The 22429-nt window shown below is 39.0% G+C and overlaps 1 protein-coding gene across 3 annotated transcripts in view; it reads left to right on the top strand.

The window, feature by feature from the left end:
• PSME4 (proteasome activator subunit 4) overlaps positions 1-22429 on the top strand; it is a 70424-nt gene that overhangs the window by 7194 nt on the left and 40801 nt on the right. The window contains exons 1-11 of one of the 3 annotated variants that reach the window (XM_038177462.2): positions 1800-2158; positions 9337-9477; positions 10028-10144; positions 10981-11040; positions 14462-14506; positions 15213-15362; positions 16397-16460; positions 18752-18826; positions 19674-19796; positions 20282-20374; positions 21280-21545. In XM_038177462.2, the coding sequence (XP_038033390.1) occupies positions 1983-2158; positions 9337-9477; positions 10028-10144; positions 10981-11040; positions 14462-14506; positions 15213-15362; positions 16397-16460; positions 18752-18826; positions 19674-19796; positions 20282-20374; positions 21280-21545 (1310 nt within the window). In that variant the 5' untranslated portion in view covers positions 1800-1982. Of the gene's footprint in view, positions 1-1799; positions 2159-9336; positions 9478-10027; positions 10145-10980; positions 11041-14461; positions 14507-15212; positions 15363-16396; positions 16461-18751; positions 18827-19673; positions 19797-20281; positions 20375-21279; positions 21546-22429 lie in introns of those variants that run through there. The other 2 variants (XM_038177463.2, XM_027453193.3) reach the window with 2 other exon arrangements.

Below are 22429 nucleotides of genomic sequence, written 5' to 3'. Positions count from 1 at the left end.
CAGCTTCAAAGCACATCTAGAGTATATAAAAATATTTTTACTTATCCTTAAATATGCATAAGTTTATTACAGCTTCTGGGCCAGTAACCCTATTTATCATTGTCAGATTATGTGATAAAATTATTCATTTCATAGTGTTCAGCAACACCTTTTGTTTATTCCTGTTTTCACCAGCAGAATAGTAAACAAGATGTACTGCACACAGAAATTTGATCATAATCATTCTATTTTTAACTCAGGCCAGAAAGGAGAGAAATGCTCACACAAATTATTTTGCATAGGGTAGATAGGATGCCTCTGTGAAAGAGCAATAATCTCCAAAACACACATATACAAACTATAGCTGCAACTGTTCTGTAATAATGTAAGCACTGATATACACAATCTACAAGAATATGTGATAGAAAATGTTGTAGGAGTAGAAGCTCACTGTCAAAGTACTGAGCACAACACAAAATCATCCTCCTTCCTCTACTAAAATTGTAGTTCTAGGAAAGCAGGAAAAGGTAGAATTAATTTTGTTTCTTCAAAACCTGCCTGAAAAAGTTTGACCCTTTGTAGTACTTAAATCAAGGGAAATTTTATCTTTCTTTCATCGTAGGACCCAGAAAAATTATTTTCACTGAAGCCTTGAGAAAGTTACGTGATGCATTTAAGAAGTGATCATAGACTTTCACTTTCCCAAGATGTTACAGTAAAAATACTAGGTGGGAGATCTACAAAGTAGCACAGAGCTTCCTTTTGGTGCCTGGGAAAACCTTGTCTGTGTAAGGCTGTACTTTGCTGGTGAAGAAAGTTACAGTGCAGATTATTTTGTGATGGCTGTAATTTGAGGTAGTGTCACTCTGCTCAAACAGGTGCATCGGAATTATTTCCTGTTGCACTGGATTGCAAACAGAAGTAGTGTCTGCTACAAAGGCACATACTGAAAGGGTTGTTAGACACTGGAACAGGCTGCCAGGGAGGTGGCGGAGTCACCATCCCTGGAGGTCTTTAAAAGACGTTTAGATGTAGAGCTTAGGGATATGGTTTAGTGGGGGCTGTTAGTGTTAGGTCAGAGGTTGGACTCGATGATCTTGAGGTCTCTTCCAACCTAGAAATTCTGTGATAACAAAATGGTGTGAAGGTACCAGCTGCCATGAGAAAGTCTGAGTGCCACAGCCTTCATCGTACATCACCTTTCTATTACATTCCTCCTCTTTGTAGTGTGTTCCACCGTTTAATCATTTTTTTCTATCAAATTTTAAGCAGGGCTAATTTGAGCATAAAGACAAGAAAACAAGATTTGCCCTTGTCTGTAGCCCTAACTCGAATACGTTTGCAGCTGTTCAGTGGTCACAATGTGATTCTTGAGGGGAAATTCAATTAGCAATTATATTTAGGCGACAGCTGGAGATAACAGCTATCAGCACTACTTGTTAGCACGTATCCATCGCAGGCTTCATCCTACGCCCGCGGAGGCCAGCAGCAGGCCCGGGCAGCGCGGAGCTGTGCTTTAGCAGCATTTTTATTTGGAATAAGCCCCTTAAGCCGCTCTGCAGCCAGCCCCGTGACTGATTACCCCGGCAGCCCTCCGGGGAGCGGGCCGCCGGCCGGTTCTCTTCCCCCGGCAGCAGTTGGGGGAACGTTGCGTTATTCGGTTCGGTTTAATAAACTTTATTTAACCGCAGAGGCACGAAAGAAGCGAGGCGGGAGCGGCGCCGGGCCCCGCTCTGTGCAAATGGCGGCGGGGCGCGGCGCGGGGCCGCCTCCCCTCAGGCGCGGCCGGGCCGGGAGCCGCCTCCCTCAGCCGCCGCCTTCCGCCGCCGCGCCGGAAGGTTGCGGGGCGGAGCGGGGCCAGCAGCCGCCCGCTCGGGGCCGTTCCGGGCCGTTCAGGGCCGTTCCCGGTGCGCCGTGCCTGGGGTGGGGGTGCCGCTGCCGTCCCCGCGCGGCGCCGCCGCCGCCTCAGCGCCGGGGGCCGAGCCGGGGCAGCGGCCGCGGCCATGGCGCCGCCTCAGCCTCAGAAGGAGATCGTCTACAACAAGCTGCTGCCCTATGGCGAGCGCCTGGAGGCCGAGGCCGGCCGCTTCCTGGCGCAGATCAAAGGCAACCTGGCGCGGGCCGTGCAGCTGCAGGAGCTGTGGCCCGGGGGCCTCTTCTGGACCAGGAAGCTCTCGACGTGAGTGCCCCCGGCCGCCGCGGGACGGGCTCCGGGGGAGGGAACCGGGGGAGCCGAGCCCCCGGGGGGTCTCCCCGGGCTCTGCCGGGGCTGTGGGGGGCCGGGGCCCGCCCCTGTCCCGCGCAGCCCGCCACGAGCTCGGCGGAGGAAACCGGGGCAAAGGTGGTTTCGTTTCCTACAGCTCGCCTGGCTCCGGGAGCCTCGGCGCTTTGGTGAATCGGGAGGGTTTTCTCTGTCGGTATTTCTGAGCTGTTTCTTTCCGAACGCCTTCTTGGCCACCTGTTTGACCTCTTGCCTTTTTAGGCAAGTTGTGCAAGATGTTATCTGCGCGCAGCTCCTGCTGTAGGAACGCGAAGTCTTTCTCAAGATGGGCTGTTTGTTGGGTCAGTGCTGGCAGGATTACATCGTGCCTTAATGCTCTGTAAGCAGCGCCGAGCAGCAGGAGAAGCCCCCGTCCCGCCTCTGCCGGGGCAGCGGGCACTGCGCGGCGCCCCGAGTGCCTGTGAGGTGTTTTTAACACAACTCCAAACCGCTCGGTTCCAGACACCGTCGCTGAGCGGAGCCTGGGCTTCTCCTAGCCACTTTCACGAAGCATACTTCTGCTATTTTCATTGCCACTATTTTTGATGCTCTGGCATCGAAAACGGCATCAGATGACAATGAGTCCTGTAACTTCAGTCAGCTACACATATTTCCGTACGTTGTTTTTGCTGTGGTGGTATTTTCTCTGTGCTAGAAGCGATGAACTACGTGCTTTTTGTAGAATTCAGAGATCCTCACCTATATATAATATATATAAAGGAAAAATCTAAACAACTAATTTAAAAATTAATACATACTGGGCAGTCAAATCTGTTTGGTTCATCTGTATCGAAATGTAAGGCTTTATATTTGCCAAGAGGCATTCTTAGATAGAATTACTTTGACGGTTGCAAAATGACTCACGTGTTTTCATTATGTGACAGTTTGAACCCGCCTGGAACTAGGTCAGTGCTGTTTTTTTGAACTTCCCCCCTCAGCCATCTGGGAGCTTACACTGGTTTCAGTGATACCTGTTGCCTTTAGACTTGTGGAACTTCAGATACTAATCAAGCTGAGATAAACTGTACTAGTTCTTACTAAGAGAAAGATCTACATTAGATAGGTAGGCTAAATGTAGTGCACAATCCTACACACTTTCAAAGGATCTACGTTAGAATTACCCTAGTAGTCATCTGTAAATTGTAATTGCTGTTACCAGTTTAGGCTTTAGGGCAGTGAATTTAGCCTGTTGAGAACTGCTGCTATGCTACTTTATGAATCACAGAAAGGTCAGGAGGCTCTAATTTGTGGTTTTCCACCTACTCTTTGAAGTCCTAATTTGTGTGTTTTGCAACTTGTCCGATGCCTTTCAGTCCTAAGGTTTCCTTGTGGCATATTATATGCAGTAAGACTTGGAATATGTTTGGAAGCAGGCAGGGAAGGAAATAGGGGCATCAGTTTAAAAATAAGTTGGTAAATTTAACGTGAGAGGTGTTTTGCTCTTCAGCTGCACTTGACAACTTCTGTGGGATTGAATACTTTTATTAAAGTTCAGGCCTAAATGAAACGCTTCCAAAGTATATAGAATTCTGATTTCATACCTAAGCCAAACTACAGGATAATGAGAAAAAAAAATCTAATCTTTGTTGTCTGTTAATAGAAGGTAGTTCATCTCAGTGTCAGCTTAGTACCTTTTCCCTGCTGAGCAGCTCCAATAAATTTTACAGTTGTTTGATGGAGAAATGTAAAGGATCCTCATCATGGTGAGATCTCTGCTTAGCCTTGTTGCAAATAACTGAATCATAAAAGGCAGAATTTTCACAGTATTCTGTGGATTAAATTGTAATTCAGAATCATGTCCAATGTATCTTTAAACTAACATTTTTTATCTGTTCATGAAATAATACAAATGTTTTTTAGATGTGTAAATGCATGATTAAGTAGGAAAAAAACCACACGTGTAGTTGTACCTTCCCAGGTACCCTGCAACTTTATACAACTATGGATGATTGTTGTAGATTATGAAGAACAAAAGTAGAACTCAAATATTTTTTTTAATTTACAAATTTGAGTATCGGTTTCAATTTTGTGATGACGGATGAACCTGAGATCTTTTGTTTCTTATAATCTCAACAAGTGAGATGACTTGCCCGTAGTTACCTTAAAAGCATCTGTTTCAGCTATCTGATGTCATGGTCTGAGTAGGAGGGGAAAAAAAGGGGCAAAAATGGAGTTTATCAGGTGAAATGTCTGTAATCTAATTTGCATGATTTGCTGTTTATGTGTAATTTTCCATAACGTAAACAGATCCTTTTGTTGGAATGCGTCTACAGAGTGTGGTGAGAACTTTCTTGTGAGGACAGGAATAGAGCAGTTACTTAACGAACTTGTGACTTAGTGGGACTTCTTATGCAAGTCAAACTGTACCTCAAAGACTGGCATTCAAACCTAATCATTACTGTGAGACTCCTCAAACTTAGGCTAGTAAAATCTGTATCTTACAAAACACTAATCCTGTTGTGAAAGCAGAAGACTGAATGTCAGTTGTTGTATAACTTGCTACAATGTCCAAAAAAAAAAAAAAAGGCAGATTGCATCAAAATAATTTGCTTAAATGGACTTGCATCAGACTTCTGCCTCTTAGGTCAAAAACAGGTTGCTGTTTCAATTTTTTCACTTTTTTACGTTTTACTGAAAAATGTGCATAGTTGTTTTTTTGTTGTTGTTGTTGTTTTTTTTTAAAGTATAGCCTGTAATTGAGCACATCAGTATAATATGAACATCTAACAGTTACAGTGCAGGTGGTTGACTGCAGCCTGGAAAACACATGAGTGTCATTCGGTACTTTTTACTTCAGTAGCTAAGGGTAGAATTTTTGGAGCTGAAGGACACCACTTCTGTTCCTGATGATGTTACTTTGTGTGGTTGCCAGGTAAAGGCTTATTACAAAATTACACTTAAGTGTAAGGTAAGAAAAAATGGAGCTCAACCGTTCTGAATTACAGGAAAGCCTGTCAATCAGACTTTGATGAAATATTTTAATCACTTTTGCAATATAAATCTTTTTTTTTTCCTTCTATCTGTTCCCCTCCCATCTTTATCAGAAAAATGTAAGCCTTCTTTTGGATACATAATGTTTATGTACATGTACTATGTAAACATGTATGTGATTTAAGTGGTTTTGGTGAGCATGATTCATTGTTCTCAATACGATTTGTCAAAACAGCTTTAGGCCAATTGTAATCCTCTCCTGTGCATGAGAAATTGAAAGTAGATAGCTAAGAATTTAGGAGAGTGCTCTATGCAGCTTCATATGTGAAGGCAATTTTTAACTGTAGCAGAGCAGCCAACTTCTAGGGTAATTTAGGCTATCTGCTTGGTACAACAGTACACTTCCTAAAAATAGGTCTATTGTAATTGTAGAGTGAGAGGTTGGGTACCTAATACTTTTAAAGGAGGGAATTGGGTTTGGGTTCTAATTTTATTTTGTGTGCAGAGACCCTGCACTCTGTGCAGAAAGGATGGAGCTGCAAACAGAATTTTCACTTTCTAATCCTCTTTTATTTGCTCGTAGCTGATCGTCAAATGTGAACCCAGTGACCACCACAACGTAGCGTAATTTATTTATCATTTTTTAGTTGGCTGATAGAGGTTGAGAGACGGTTTCCTTGAAGAAGGAATCAAAAGGGCAATGGAATTAAGATTTCAAGTAACATCTCAATGTAGTATTGCCTGCCTTCTTACAGGAAGTTTTTGATTTGCAACAATTTAGTTCTATATTGTTTTATTAACTAACCCAATACTTTTTTTTCCTCAAGAGGAGGCACCATTTATATGGTGAACAAGCACATATGTGATTAGCCCCTAGCTGTCCTGCAGGATTCATGAGGAACTGGATGTATTCTTGCCTTTAGTAGTGGGAGTATCCTCTCCTGAGGATACTTCTGTTACATTTTGTTCATTTAATCTTGAGGAAAATGTGAGTAGTCCCTTTCTAGAATTAAACATTTTCCGACTGTCATCTTAATCCTACTGTGCAGCAAGACATTAATTGATGGTTTTAAAATCTGCTTTTTCATGTACATAAAGAAGCTGCATTTACGGGAGCAGTTTGGCACCCAGCTCCATTTCCCAGGCATCTTTGTATTCAGTACATTACTTTGTATTGTACTCTTTCCTCTGTTTCTTAATTAAACAGCATTTGGTACAGTAGAACTGGTGTTAGAAATGTCAAGAATGGTAACCATGCAAACGTTTCCTTTTTTGTTACATCCAGCAATGCTGACAGAGTCCCTGGATCTCTTGCAGAGCGTTTCTTTGTAGTTATAACTTATTTTTTCAGGCTTCTGCAGTTCTGTTTTGTTTTATTTAATAATACATGAAGAAATTAAATCACTGTTACTTGGTACTCTGTACCTAACCTTATGAGAGCAGAGATGTACTTGTTAAGTGTATATGACTGAACAATAACAAAATAGAAATTGCAAAAGGTTAAAGTTGATTTTGGAAATGAGCTGTTAGTGTTCCTGTTTAGCTGCTGTGTTCTTTCCCAGATGTGTAGTGTCATGAAAAGTGTCTTTACCTTGTGTAAGTAAGCAGTTTGATCACTGCATCCAGCGCTGTCTTCCCCTTTTAATAAACAGGAAGGGAAAGCTAAGAGGAAAAAAATCGGTTGCACCTGTTGTTTTCTGAGGACTCTTTCTGCCTTGTCTGTTTTATACATGTGGAAAGTGTAGCTGTTTGGCTGTTTGCGGTTGTTCTGTAGGTGGGTGGTGTTTCTGGCTGATCCACATACCTCCTGTGGTAGAGGAGTGGGTTAGTTTATATTTCATTCATTTCCTTCTGGGTGTGAAAGGAGTAAAACACATTGAAATGAACATTAGTGACAATACTGCTCAGTAAATGCGAAATCCCCTGTTGAAATCAATGGGGAAAAAGAAGAAGGAAGTGACAAGAAGTGCTGTAGAAGCTCTTTTTTCTTCTTCTCCGAAGACGAGCGATTATTGGTTTCCCCAAGCCCTGCAGCTGTCCCACTGTGTATTCAAAGGAAGCTGGAGGAGGGAGATTGGAAAATGTTAGAAGGAAAAAGCAAGGCAACTTACCAAAAGGAGTCAGTTTCCTGGAATAGATAAAGTTACTAGCTGTGGGTGATCCTGGCAGATGAGTGTTGTGTTTTGTTTTTTTTTAATTGAGAAATGGGGAAGTGGTGGAGTAGAAAAACATAGTCAAGCTGTTGTCCCTATCCTGTGTGCTCTTGTGGCACTGTTTGCCTTGTGCGTTTTAGTGAGGGACCTGAACTTTATTTCTATGTGGTCGGTTCTCCCACTGGAAGGGCTGTGAGGAGTAAAAGCTTACAGAGGAGCACGAAGCATTTGAAAGCAAAACAGATAATAACTAACTGAACTTCTCAGCGTTGCAGGAATCAATTTCAGAAAACAAATTCAGCAATTAAGACAGTGAGCTTTGGTTTCGTTGTTAGCTCAGTAGCTGCTTATATTTGCCCCTCTAAGAATTACCTGGGCTGTGTTCCATCCAGGTGGGTTTTGTTCAGAGATCACAGGGCCCACCATGTAGGCATTCTGCAATGTTTGCTGTCCCACATACCAAATAAGTAGTGTGAGATCTGGCATTCTTCACATTACTAGGACAAGCCTCCATGCTCCACTGGTGTATATTTAACAACAAATCAACCCAAGCTCTACCGAATCTTTTAAACAAAAACAAGCAGCAGGTGTCTACAGAAATTGTTTTATAAAGGGCCGTATCTTGTATGCTTTGTCTAACAGCTCCTTGGAGGGCAATGTATTAGTAGTGTTTCTTATGACTCTTTATGGGTAGTTAGAGCAGTAATACAAAGGAAAAGTGTGCTTTTCAGGTGAGTAATAAGTTGTAGTGGCATGACGTGTAAAATGCTGCACTAGAACCTTATATAACTTCTGTTGGAGGAGGTTATTTTTAAAAAGTTAAATGCATGCCTTTTTTCAATCTATGCTTGAAAACAGCAAGCGCCTCTTCCAAACTTAGCCCTAACGGAACCATACCTTTTAAAAATAGTAAATAAAGGGACAGCAGTGAAGCTCACCACCAGCAAAGGTTGATTTAACTTGAAACTGTTTTTTTAAATTAGCTTCTACATTGTGTCCTGTCTCCTTCTTAAAGTGCCCCACCTGAAAAGGATAGAGTACAATAAAGCTGCTTGTGTGACAGTGTTGCTCTTTTTTTTTTTTTTAAAAAAAAAAAAAAAGACAAAATAAGTACATGGGGATGTAGAGAGTCTAAATTCAGTAGTTAGTACATTTTGAGCTGAGGTGAAAGAATATAGGCATTGCTTTTGTGGTACCTGGTGTGAACATCATGTTATGCTGTTTGTGGAATCTTGGAAGACAGCAAGCTGTCCTTGTTTTTGTTATTGTTTTTTCCTGGTTATTTATTGTAAGTAAAGTTTCCTTTACCTCATTGGTTTAAAAACAGATTATGTGTTTGTTACATAACTGCTTTTTAGCATAATTCCTTTTATTTTTTAATAACTTCTTAGGGTTCTTAAGTTGTTTTTAGGCTCACAAAAGAAACTTCAGTTAGATTCCAATTTCCTCTTAGGAGAAGCTTCACAGAAATTATGATTTCAGAGGACCCTATAGTGATTAGGAATGCTACCTGCCAGTATTTACTAATTCTTTAAGGTTTGTACTTTATAGGTACAATAAATATCTGTCTTCCTGGCTAGCAAAAAGAAGTGCTAAATTTAGTGTTAGGATTGCCCCGGTTATAAAATGTTTTTTCTTGAAAGAATTATTCTGAGCATTGGAAAAAAAAACAGCAACCAAAAAAACCCAAACAAACAAACAGAACCACCAACAACAACAAAAACAACACCTGTATGTATAAAAGACTTGTCAAACTATGCCAGAGATAAAATCCGGACATTATGTTAGGTAGTACTTTTTATTGGATCATTCTTCAGTTTTTTTCCCCAGAGGTTGGTTTCAGGTATCAAAATATTCCCTTGTTAGATACCTTCTCAAATCTCTCAAACAAGAACTTAAATTAGGTTTTCCCTTGTTTCATTAAACAGCAAGCTAGACAGGATCTGGCTGAGGTCTTAGCTAAAAGGAACATGCTCAAAAATATTGCTGACTCATCTTGTGTTTTGCTTGCAGATACATCCGGTTATATGGGAGAAAATTCAGCAAAGAAGATCACGTGCTTTTTATCAAACTGCTGTATGAGTTGGTAACAATTCCAAAACTGGAAATCAGCATGATGCAAGGATTTGCACGCCTGTTAATAAACCTGTTAAAGTAAGTACGGGTTTCTGATGACTACTGAAATTTTCTTCTCTAAGTAGTTGATCACTTCACTTTCCGCATGTTGTTAGATACTTCAGTGCAATAGTATGTTCTGTTACAGGTTACTTCACTTAATCCACCCTGCACAGGTGATCTTGATTAGAAAGAGTTTGAAAGGGGAAAGGTGTTTACATAATGCAAAGCTTTACATGTGGTTTTGACAGTGAAAGAATGTCAGCTTTTCAATATTAGGAAAAGGAAGTACCCCAGAGAGCTAAGAGTTAAGGCTGAATCCTAAGCAGGGAGGAGGTGAAGACTGTCTCACAACTTGATATGCTTATTTCACTTAGTCAGACTTCCGTTGAAGACATTGACAGCTTGAGGTCATTCAGAAATTCTGTAAGTGGTTGCCTTGTAAATTCCCTGACCTTCCTGCAGTTTATGCCAAATGCTGAAGAAGAGCATGATTCAAAGCAGTATTCCTGATCTGGGGTATTTTGGTGTGCAGTAGGCCAGTGTAGATGTTTAATCCTAAAGTGCTCCTTGCTTTCTTATATTATAGGAAAAAAGAACTACTTTCCAGGGATGATTTAGAGTTACCATGGAGACCACTTCATGAAATGTTGGAAAGGATATTATACTCCAAAACAGAACATCTTGGATTAAATTGGTTTCCCAAGTAAGTTTGCATTTTAAAACCTAAGTACTTGTTATGCTTGAAAGTACAGTTACAAAGGCACTGTTAATGTCTGTCATTAGGTATACCGTAAATATTTTTGTTTATATTTCATGAAATTGATTTCAATAAGTGCATGTGAGGCTACAATAATTGATGGCAGGATGTACATGATTTATGTTTGTTACACTGTTCCTTTCTGAACATAATCAAGTTCACTTCTAAGTACACTGAAACAGGGTCTCCATCAACTTGTTTTCTGTCTGTGACTGTTCAAGTATTATCCCTGACTCCTTTTACTGAATAGAGGATCCCATTGCTGAAATGTGACACAAATAGAAAATATCTGTAGCTTTGTAACTTGTCACCCAGCACTTGTCTCATGGCTACATAGCCGGAAAAATAATTTTGCTAATTGTACTATTTTGCAAAGTTGCACTATTTTGATAATTGTAGATGCTACTTTTAAGTGAGAATCCAAAAGAGCAGAGCCTTTTTCATGTGTATGCCAGCACAAGTGTCTGTGGGGGTGTTGGCTTGTCACTTTTCATTTACTGTGTGAAAAAATTGTGTAGTGGGGAGGGAGGTTAAGCTGGGACGAAGCTATCGGTTGTGACGGTCTGTCTAGCTTCTAGCTTTTATTAACAGCATTACATATCAGACACTCCTTCTAAAAATGCAGTGCGATTTGTTCTCATACGGTGCTTTTTGTTTTGGTGTTTTTCAAGTCAATTTTGAGGGGTATCTTTTTGGTGGATGTTGAGATATTTTTAAAAGCTGGGTTAATTTGATATATAGCTGATAATTTAACTACTCTTTTAATTTTTTTTTACATTCAGTTCATATCGACCAGGCTTGTCTTCACCTAAAACATTTGTGCTTAATGTATTACATAGGTGGTAAGAATGACTTTTTTTGTTCAGCTCTGGCCGATGTGTAATCTTCTGCATGTTCTGTTAGATTGTAACACCTGTCACACAGGCATAATTTTCTGTGTAAATAATTGTATTGGAAAACCAATGTTAACATTCCACCACTGTTTATGAGAATGTCGCACTGTATGTAAGCCTTTCTAATTGGGGAACAAGAGAGCGTGTGTGAAGTGGCTGATAAAGTGGCTATTCGCTAACTAATTTAACCAGCATATGTATTTTGAGGGTCAAAGGAAAGGCAAATTTTATAGCTGAATAATTAGTGTCTGAATACAGACAAAATCAGTATTTGTGTAGGAGTGCATGTCACTGTGTAAGTTTACCTTACTATTAAAAACAATGAAATCATGGAAAGTGCTTTAGCAATGAGGTAATAGGGCCTGGAAAATGACTCGGGGACAACCTTGTAGTTGTCAAGTGTGAAACCGAGCTTCTGTGTTGGCAGAGTCCATTGTGACAGTGGAAAACCATATCAGAGGGTTTCATGAATATACAAGTTCAGAAATAGTTTAAAAGTGATATAAGTGGAAGTAGTCAACAGAGAGAAACTTTAGGATTGCAGTGGTTTTGTTTGGGGTATGTTTTGCTTGTATTTTTTTTTTAATCTTTTGTTGTACTAGTCAAATACTGTTTTTTTTTTTTGGCTCAGCATAATTAGAAATCCACTGGAATAATACCACTTGCGAAACTATAGCTGGATCTCTTCTCATTGTCTTAATTATAACTCTAATAATGGAATGTCTGCTGTAGGGTTAGAACATCACTTCAGGCCTGAATCCTTCCTGAAAATTTGAAAATGATGCTTTTGCTGCTTTTTGATAATATAAGAGTCAACAGTGTAGGTTTGTATTTTATTGCTTTAACTGAAGCATATTTCTCTTTGAAAGTGCAGAAAAAATAGATTTACAAATTAATATGGTGATGTCCTTCCTAAATGAGGAAAACAGTTGTGTGGTGCCAAAATGATGAGTAGTGTTAGGGTTATGGTGGTGTTGGCTGTTTTTGATGTATCCCTTTGAGGTGTAATAACGTGATAATCCTTCACATAACAGAGGAACTAAAAGCAAAGAAAACTGAAAGGGAGGAGGAGTTTTCCTTTATCATTAAATAAACTGCTTCAGTAATTAATAGGCTAATATAATAGTATACCTACCAGCATAAGTTACTTCGTTATATTTGTTTTAGAAAGGTTTTAATGCCTTTTCCAAATGGTCAGGGTTAAATAGTTGAGGAGGAACAGGAGGACAAACTGTAGTGGGCTGTGGATGCAATCCAAGGTGCTTTATGTATGGAACTGTTTGCTGTTGGGCTCTCTTAACCCTTGGCTAAGTTCAGTGGTACAGCTGTGTGCAGAAATTTGCTAGTGTGATAAATGCAGATATTTTTGAACAATTCTGCAATAATGGGTATGCAGAAAGTCTAACCAGAAGGGGAACAGAAGCCACTTAACCACTGCTACAAGGCTTGAGAGAGTTGGCTTAAAGTGATATTGAAAACAGCAACCAGCGGTGTCTTGTCCTTCACAGCTATGTTGTCTTGTCCTTTTCTAACTAGTTGTCGTCAAAGTGGGGTCTTACAAGACATCTTCTGTAGTTGGTCTGTGGTTTAACTGCATCTTAGATGGAAGCTTCTTCACATATGAAACTGTTTGCTGTTTGTTTTTTGTTGTTTTTTTTTTTTATAGCTTCCATTCTAAATTTGTGATCAGGAGGGGAAAGCCCTTCCAGTCTTCCTCTTTTGCTCTCTTTCACTCACAGATGCTAAGATTGGACTTCAAACTTGTGTCCTTGAAAGGCTTGTTGCTCTCCAGCCATTAGTATTTGTATCTTAATATTCTTCTGTGCTTCAGATTCTCCGCAGCAATAGTCTGCTTCAGTACAACGTGATAGTATGGGAATATTTGTTTTGTCACAGAAACAATTTTCATGTTGACCTTTAGTGCTCTTCAGGAATGTTGCTGGTTCGTGCTTTATCTACTCTTGGAACCTGTTTCCTAACTCTTTCAAGAATGTATTCTCTTTAACCCATAATCTTTATGACCTTCTTCTGGAGTTTATCTTATTTTTGTTTAATGAATGGTTGGTCATTCATCTTTGCATCTTGGAAGCAGTCAGTAAGCTCAGTTGTCATTCTAGCAGAGATAAAAGATTTACTTTGTCACTGGTGCATAAAACGTCCAGAATTTTGCAACTTCTAGAGTGCTGCTTCAACTGAAGTAGTGTTATGAGGGCTGGGTGGGCTTCTGCTGGCTTGCAGTGGATGTTGAGGTGTTGGAGGGATTCTTTGCACACAGACACCCACCCATCCCCAACTGCTCTAGAAATGGTGGTTTATTTTATTTCACCTCGCTTGTTTGGGATCAGTTTCATTTGTGTAGGACTAGAGAGAGTGTGTGCATGCTCTGTATTTGTGTGTCTTGAAATTACTGATCTGAACTGATCTTGGGTGAGAGTGTAAAGATGATAAATTTGAATCATCTTTATTCTGATCAGAATAGCATTTCTGTAGCTTAGTTTGTGATGGTGACTTAAAGAATGCATTTTTTGTACTAAGAGCACATAAAATAAATTGTGTAAGAGATTCTTTTGCTAGAAATTGTGTTCAGGAAATGATCTTTGGTGAAAGCAGAATTTAGTCTTGAGCCTGTCTTGCAGTGGACTTCACAAACCTAAAAATTGGCAGCCTTTACGGTTCCATTGATTTCTTCCCTCTGCCTCCCTTATTCTTTGCTATTATTCTGAATTCTTTGTTTTTTTTCAAATGGTTTGACGGCATCCTGTGGCAATTCATGTTAAAATGATTTCTCAAATTAAGTGATTCTAATTCTATGATAAGCTTTATTGCTATGAGTGAAATGCTTAAAATGAGCTGTTAAGTGCGAGGGGAATGTAATGAAATAACTATTGATTTGCAGATACTTCTTTCTTAGAACCTCTGAACAAAACCAACAACAAAAAAACAAATTGAAAAGGTCAGATATGGTGTTTAGAATCTAGAATCTAAACATAATTTTCTGAAGTCTATTGCTTTTATCCTATAAATATTTAAGATATAATATTTATTTAAGAAGATAGCATGCTTTGCTGGTTGTTCGTGGATAAAATGCAGGATATTGCTTCTAAGAAATAATTTTTTACTCTTTAGTTAAAATGCAGTGAATATTAGAGTGGTATATGAAAAGTAGAACCAGGAGTATAGGAGAGCAGTTCCACTCTGTCTAATTAGGTCTGCCTCGGAGGTGATTAGCTACTGCATGTTCACTGAAGACATCTAATTGCATCAACATTATCTTAAACTCTTAAGAAAAATCAACAAATGGTTCTTTTATTTTATGCTGTCCTAGAAATTTGGTAATGTAGTATCCTTAATATCTCCTTTCTTGTTTCAGTTCTGTAGAAAGTGTTCTAAAAACGCTTGTGAAGAGCTGCAGACCGTGAGTAACTGTGTTGTTTTTTTTTTTGAGCCAGTATCTTTAATATTACTTTTAGAGAGGAAAGAAAAGTGTTTTAAAAAGCAAACAAGTGTGGAACACTGTTAGCTATTCTTTACCTGCTGTTCTTGCTGCAGGTTGAAGTTGTCTGGGGCAGAGAGTAGAGGCTTTTCTGTTTTACTGAGGTTGAGGCTGATCAGTGCATCAGGTTCATAGGTTGCTTAAAGTAGAAAACGGTGATGGGCATATTCAGTGCTGTAATGTGTAAGTGCCTTAGAATAATGTTTTTTTTTGTCAATAGCCTTGGTTGAAAACCCGTTCACAGTAGCTAATTAAGCTAGGATATCACTTGATAAGGCCACCGTTGCTTTCCATCTTTTGTACTGTAATATGTGCAGAGAATGTGTGCACCTGAACCAGTTTAATTCAGTTTGTTGGAAGTTTAAGATACTGCAGAGCTGTAGAGAAGAAATTTTAAATCTTTCATTGTGTCATCCTTGATCTGAAATTGTATTTTGTGAAGTTTAAGTGGGGTTGAGGAGTACCTACCTATTGTCCCTGGGTACCTGGGTTTAGAGTAAAAGTAAGATTTGTGACAAATGGCTAGATAGGTATAAATGTTTAAAAAAATAATAATAATAAAAATTCACACGTGCACACTCCAACTTCAAAGCTAAGTCTGTATGTTCAATGGTTGCCTTGCATTCAGATATTTTCCAGAAGATGCCACTGCAGAGATGCTGGATGAATGGCGGCCTTTAATGTGCCCATTTGATGTTACCATGCAAAAGGCTATTACCTACTTTGAACTCTTTCTACCTACTACCCTTCCTCCTGAACTTCACCATAAAGGTTTCAGGTAAGTGTAACTGAATGTTTCTTGGTGTAATGTTTTGCTATAAAAAGCAGTGTTCATCTCTTACAGGATAACATTCAAGTCAGGTAAATCAGATCATGTGGTGTTTCCTTTAAGTGTAGGTATCTTGCATTCATGTTGTAATTGAATTTGGTATTTGAAAACAACAGAAATGGAAATAACCACGTACATCAGAATAGCTATTCATTTTCAAACATACAGGTTCTGTAAATTTTGGATCGGTATTCTTGTATCTTGTAAATCAGTATTAAAAATTTCAGGTTTTAGCTTTTGTGGTGGAGCAGTGCTTATTTAGAATGCTTTCAGAATTGTTCTCCATGTTAGAGATCAAAATTATTGGGATCTTCTCAGTTCTTCCTGTTTCTATTTGAGCATAAAATTGGTGATGACACGAATGTCTGCAGCCTGGTCACCAGTAAAATGAATAGTGGCTTTTAGCAGCATTTTTGGAAGGAGTTCAAAACAAATTCTGTCAGCATTCTCCTTTTCTAAAAGTAACCTGGGGACACCCAGTGCCTGTTTCCTGAAAACTTGAAAGGAGGAGGTAAATATAGTTTAGGAACATGAATGTAAGCAAAGAAAGGGTGTGGAAGATTTGTATCCTTTGCTTCATCTGCATTAAGAATAGAAACTAATGAAAGTTGTAACCATCAGTCAATAGAGACAGACTTTAGATTTTAAACTAGAAGGAAATGAAGTGTGATTTGTTTTCATCCAGTTTACCTGTGCTGGGATGGCACTATATATTGACATGGTCAGGCTGAAGTATAGATAAGGAAATGCCTCGTGAGATTGTTGTGTGGAAGAGGGGAATTAAAAAAGAATAAGAGGAGGAGACCTAAAAGAATGGGAGGATGCTATGGGAGATGAAGAGGTACAAGCATGTCTGATCGCAGTTTGTGTTGAATGACTTGGGGGGCACGTGAGTTCCTGAGACCACCCGACAAAGTGGGTGAAATGTCCAGTGGAGGAGTTGCTTTCACAACGTTGAAATTATTTTGATTGTTCTCTTGCAGGCTTTGGTTTGATGAATTTATAGGCCTTTGGGTGTCAGTTCAAAATCTTCCCCAGTGGGAAGGGGTAAGTATTTATTATTTATCCTTGATAGAAGAGATACATTTAAAAATTCCTACAGTGTGCTATCAAGTCAAACATTGATAGAGTGGATTTTTTCTTTGTGCTTTAACTACTACAACAAGGCAGAGTTGTTAATTTCATGATTGTTGGCAAGAAGTTATTGACTGAATAAATGAGATGACAGTTGTGCTTGGTGAGCTTAGTTTAATGGCCTTCTCAGGCAGCTTTACTTTGTCTTGGGAATGCTGGCATTTTCGACTGCCTGTTAATGCTTACGATGATGCATGGTGCTGTTGTGATTCCTGTAATATACAGTTCTGTAAAATAGCATCTTAAAACTTAGTACATCCTTTGCTATCCCTAATTTTTAATTAGATCTTTCTTTCAGCGATAGCTCGTGTACAGTCACTCTGTGGCTGTTTCCTCTGTTACGATAGGATGCTCTGTTTGCTTTCTCCAGCATCTTTGGACAGTACACTTGTATTACTTTCCTTAGTTTAAGTAGGCATATACATAACACATTTATTCACAGCTTTTATTCGCAGCTCTGCCTTGAATTTGTGTTGAAGTCTTTTGGTCACCAGGTGGTCTTGAGCTTCCTTGCTTGTTCTTGTCTCTGTTACCCACAGTTTTCTATAGCTTCACTGGAGGTAGCATTCCATTTCTGTGCTATGCTGGTGATTGAATCCTTTCATATAAACCACACACTGCTTGTATGGCAAAGACTCACTCAAAACAGGTGCCTGACTACTGCTTCAGGTCTTACGCTCATGGTGAGGGCACAAAAATGCTCTTATAAAAAAAGGAAAAAGACAAATAGGCTTCATATTCAGGCTGACAGACTCTAAAATTGGTATAATTGCCGTACCAATATGAAGTGCTTTTAAAGAGTCTGTTTTAATCGTCAGTTATCAAACTTCGAAGAAATCTCTCACAGGTTAGTTTCTTCCTCAGCTTTGCTGCAGGGGACTGCAATGAGTTGTCATCTTTATTTTAGATCCAGTAAAGAACCTCTACTCCCCTTGGCCAAAACTACTGTTGGGCTGTATCTGTCTGGCTTACTGTGTGCATCTCATGACCATATAAAAACTTTGGAAATGAGAGAAAATCTCATTGAGATGACACAACCAGCAGCTTAGGTGCTGTTGGTGTCAGCTAACCTGTGCCTTGACTTTCCTGCAGTGAAACTTGGCAAATTACCAGCTTTTTTTTTCCATGCTCGGTGTGAACATAAGCTCGTTGACCATCTGGTTCTTTTGACTAATCTCTGCCTGTATACTCCAGGAGGACTTGTGTGTGTTTGGAGAAAACTAATTTCCAAAATAGCATTGAATGTGGCCTTTGTAGCCCATTCTGTTTCTGGCAATTTTTGTGTGAAAAGGCTGGTGCAGAAGTCTACCTAGTTGGAGTTGTGTTTCGTCACAGATGGAGAAAGGCAGTCTTTGTTGAAACAATTTCCAGATTTGGACAAGTTTTACTTTTATTTTATGCTGTCTGTATACGCTTTTGTGTCTTCCTGATAGCTATCCAAAAAAAAGTACAATTCTGTCTACTCTTTCTGACAGTAAGATGACAGCCTGTACTTTTAGTAGTGTTATTTGGCTTGTTTCTGCCAACTGGTCTAAGAAAAGAACCATCAACGCTCTTCTCATAAGTAAGCAGTTGTCTGTGATATTCTTCCCCTCTTCCACTGACTTCTGACAGTTTGCTCAGAAGACACAAAATTTTATTTTTTCACCACAGCTGTTACTTCGTTTCCTTTTCTGTCTTATCCACCTTTTCAGGACAACCTTGCTCATTTCATCAGGCTTGGATGTAGATAATTAGACATGTGTTCTGACTGTGCAATCCACTTTAAGCCTCTGTCTGCTGCAAGCTTTTTCTCAGCTTGCTTTGGCGCGAGTTGGATTTGCTGTTTAAAGGGAAGCTACAGAATCAGTTGCCTTTGTGCATGGGAAGGGTATTTTTCAGTGGGTATTTCCTTGTGTCAAACAAAAAGGTAGATTATTTTTAAAAATGTAACATTTAGGAAAGGTAGATCTCAGTTACCTCTTTTTTCCCTGCTTTGTAAGGGCTTAAAAAATGAGTTGGACTCCTGAAAGTAGGAATTGCCTGCACATACATTATGAAACATGGTTTTAGTGACTCCTGATAGACTGAAATCTCCCTTTACAAATGTTGTACTGCCATGGGTTGCTTTTATATTGCGTCTGTAAGGCAAGTTGAAGGGATTTGTGCATCTTTTATAGTAATATATTCTAATGAATGTTTCCTTCTTTTACCTCTGGTTTCAGCATCTAGTAAATCTTTTTGCTCGCTTGGCCACTGACAACATAGGGTACATTGACTGGGATCCATACGTACCAAAGGTAATGTTTTTCATTTTATTAAATTATTTTATTTACTTTGAGATAAGTCTTACTATGCAAAGGATAATACATATTCTCTAGATGGGTCTTGTACTGCAGCTTTTCCAATGAGGTATGTTCATCTTAAGACCTAATGTGAACTTCAAGAATTTCAACTGTCCTTTTGTAACAAAGTATTGGAAGTTGATACTGTTAGTGCCTCACTTAAAACCAAACTGAAGAAACAAAGTATCTTACTATACAAGTTCTCTCTAAATGTATAATTAATACCATGTTTTTGTGGAAATAAGCCTTAAGGATATTCTTTTGATAAATGCTATGTATATAACCTTTGAATCTTGCAGCTTATGGATTTTTAAAGATGTTCGTAGCAGTTGTATTGTGAGGGGTATGGAAAATACAAAATGAAAAAAGATGCTTTCTTTATTTTGTCTAACATGTAAGGGAGAAATGGATGGAAAACAGATTTTCTTCAACCTTTTCTTTTGTCCTGCATGTGCCTTTTTTCAACAATGTGAGAGGGAGAGAGTATGAATTGTTTGAAATTGTTTCAGGCTGTGAATGTATAATTTTAGTTCTCTAATGCTACTAATTTGAATATTAGACTTCGAATTTTTCTAAAGTCAAAGAATTACGTCTTTCTGTAAAAATGTCCTGTCCTAGTCTCAGTCCTGAGAGATGAAATTGTCTGCTCCTAATATGTGTAGTTCTCTGCCCAGAAAATATTTATTCTAAGCAGGTAAATAGGACGAACTTCTGCAGGAGCAATTTGCTATAGGAACATTCTAAGCTGTTACTATTTTATGGCAGGTTTATAGTAAGCAATTTTAAAAATTCTTATTTACAGATTTTTACCAGAATTTTGAGGAGTTTAAATCTTCCAGTGGGAAGTAATCAAGTTGTTGTTCCAAGATTCCTAACAAATGCTTATGATGTAGGACATGCAGTAATGTGGATCACGGCCATGATGGTTAGTAACTTTTTTCGTAAAGTATAACAAAAACTATTAATGCAAACCTCTAAGCAAGTATGCATGTAAAACGGATGTGTTATGTTTAGTTCACTGCAGAAGTGTGTTTTTAGGCTACCTTTCGCCCAAGGTTTGTTTTAGAACTTATTTCACTGTTGGTTTTGGAATGAGGAGGAAAGGTTTATCTCACAGCTGCTGTCTGTGCCATTTTGGAAATGAAGGGTCAGCTACAAATATCACTGCAGACTCACACCGTTAAGACCCACCTACCAACTGAATCACCCCTTTTTAGAGTGAACCTCATCAGATTGGATGGATCTTGCTTACCTAGTGCTGAGTTGGGGGTGGGTGTTGCACACGTGATTTTGATGCTTTGAAATATGGTTGTGGTGAGTGAGTAGCCACTTGTGCCTTGTACTACTGTGTGTTATCTTTTCATTTCATCTTGGTCTGTGTAATAAAATCATGTGTTTTATTTTGCACAGGGTGGACCAAGTAAATTAGTGCAGAAGCATTTGTCTGGATTGTTCAATAGCATTGCTTCTTTTTACCATCCTTCAAATAATGGGCGCTGGCTGGTGAGTTTTTTGCATGTCAAGACAGTAACTTTGCCTTTAACATCAGCAAAATTGTCAAATGAGATGTGTTGATAGAGGCATTATGTGCTCTAATAGCCAGTTTGTATGGTGGTTGTATAATATTTTGAGGCTTTAACTTTCAAGTTGTCATCATACTGTGATGCAGTTTACTTCTATTCTGATATCAGGACCACAGCTAATGGGAATATCTTTTAAACATCTAAACTCTAAGTGCAGTTTAGAAATGCAAAACTAGACATCTAATTCACATATCACTAAGAAAAGTGAATATAATACAGCATCAGTCTTACTTGCATAATGTAGATAGAACTGAATACCCTTTCATATTCTTGATCTGTGATTTCCAAGCTACTAAAATCTGTTTTTGATTAACCAAAACCAAAAGGATTTTTATTGCATATCTAGTCTGATGAAGCCTGCCTTTTGCTGGTGTAGTCTTCTGCTAGAGAATGTAAGAATATTCCTGTGATAGCTGGTAGAAAATATAGATTTAAATGACTGGACTTGCCTAAGCAATGTCAAAGGAGCTGAGGAGCTGTCTGGTTCTAGAGTAGGATATTTGCTTACATGTGAATGAGCAGAGAATGCTCTCAGATGCCTTAATTGCTGGTAAATAATCATGATTCTTGACTGTGTACTTTAAACATATTTCTCATAACTTTTTTAACGTAAGGCATAGTGTTCACAGCATAATTTTTAACATTTTGTGTACTGAAGTTTAATGACTTTATGAACCTTGTATTTTAGAGTTCTTGTGAGTTTTCATGTATTGTAGCTGGGTAGCTTCAAAATACCAATTTGTTATTAATTGTGTGTTGAACAGTTAGCAGCTTGGGTTCTGCTACTGCCAAATAACTGAATAACATTTCTCGTATATTCAACAGAACAAACTGATGAAACTACTTCAGAGGTTACCCAGTGGTGTTGTCAGAAGGCTGCACCGTGAGCGCTACAAGAAAACAACCTGGTTAACTCCTGTGCCTGATAGTCATAAACTTACTGATCAGGATGTTACAGACTTTGTAGAATGCATTATTCAACCTGTTCTTCTAGCTATGTTTAGTAAAACTGGAAGTCTGGAGGCTGCTCAAGCTCTGCAGAACCTTGCACTGATGCGTCCTGAGTTAGTAATTCCACCTGTACTTGAGAAGTAAGTTCCCCGCTCCCTTCCTAACAACAAATACTCAAAGTACTCAGATGACAAGCAATTTTCTTGCTGCAAATGAATACTTGCAGTGAGAGGAATTGTTAAAGTAAGGCTAATATGTAATACTGGGCAATCACCTGAGGGAGTGTGGGAGGACTATGTTTTCTGGTTTTGTTTGTTTATTTTTAAAACACCTGGCTAATCGTATAGTTCTGGGAGCTGTCAATAACTTGTGCAATATAGACCTCAGGTTGTTTACGTTTTGGTTATCGTTTTGTCATTTTGATAAGGGGTGGATTGGTTTAAAAAGCAACTTTGTACTGTTTATTCATGAGCCACGTTGTGCCTTCTCATCTGCTTTCTGTTTGGGCCAAATACAAATGGTGGTATTGCATGTCTGTGTAGTGAGTGTGCTCTGTACTTCTGTTCTGTGTCAGAGTATGCATATTTCAGATTGTTTAAAATTAATGTTGTTGCTTTTGACTTCATAAGCAAATCGCTGCAGTATGTGTCCATATAAAATACTTGGTTTATAATATTGCTAATGCCTTGGTGCCTGAAATTCCAAAAAACTAACTCCTTCCTGCCCTCAGTGCTTTCCCTCAGTGCTGCCCCCAGATGGCTTTCTTCCTAGTCCCTGTCCACGTTCCCCTTCCAGAGCAGTCCTTTACAACTTGTGTTGTAAAACCAGTGGAGAAATTAATTTGTCTTGAGAAAAACCCTTCCTGGGTTCCATACCTTACTGACTCAGCTGTTTATAAAATCTTGATAAATCTGCTCGTGCATGAAAATATTTCAAGCATAACATTTCTGACAAGGACAGCAGCAGACGTCAGTATTAGGTATGACTACTGTGTCTGTTTTGAGAGCAGACTGAACTTCTGCTC

The sequence above is a fragment of the Anas platyrhynchos genome, chromosome 3 (assembly GCF_047663525.1).
Source record: "Anas platyrhynchos isolate ZD024472 breed Pekin duck chromosome 3, IASCAAS_PekinDuck_T2T, whole genome shotgun sequence".
Lineage (NCBI taxonomy): Eukaryota > Metazoa > Chordata > Aves > Anseriformes > Anatidae > Anas > Anas platyrhynchos.
The sequence above is the reverse complement of the archived record's forward strand: the minus strand, read 5'-3'. Positions and strand labels throughout refer to the sequence as shown.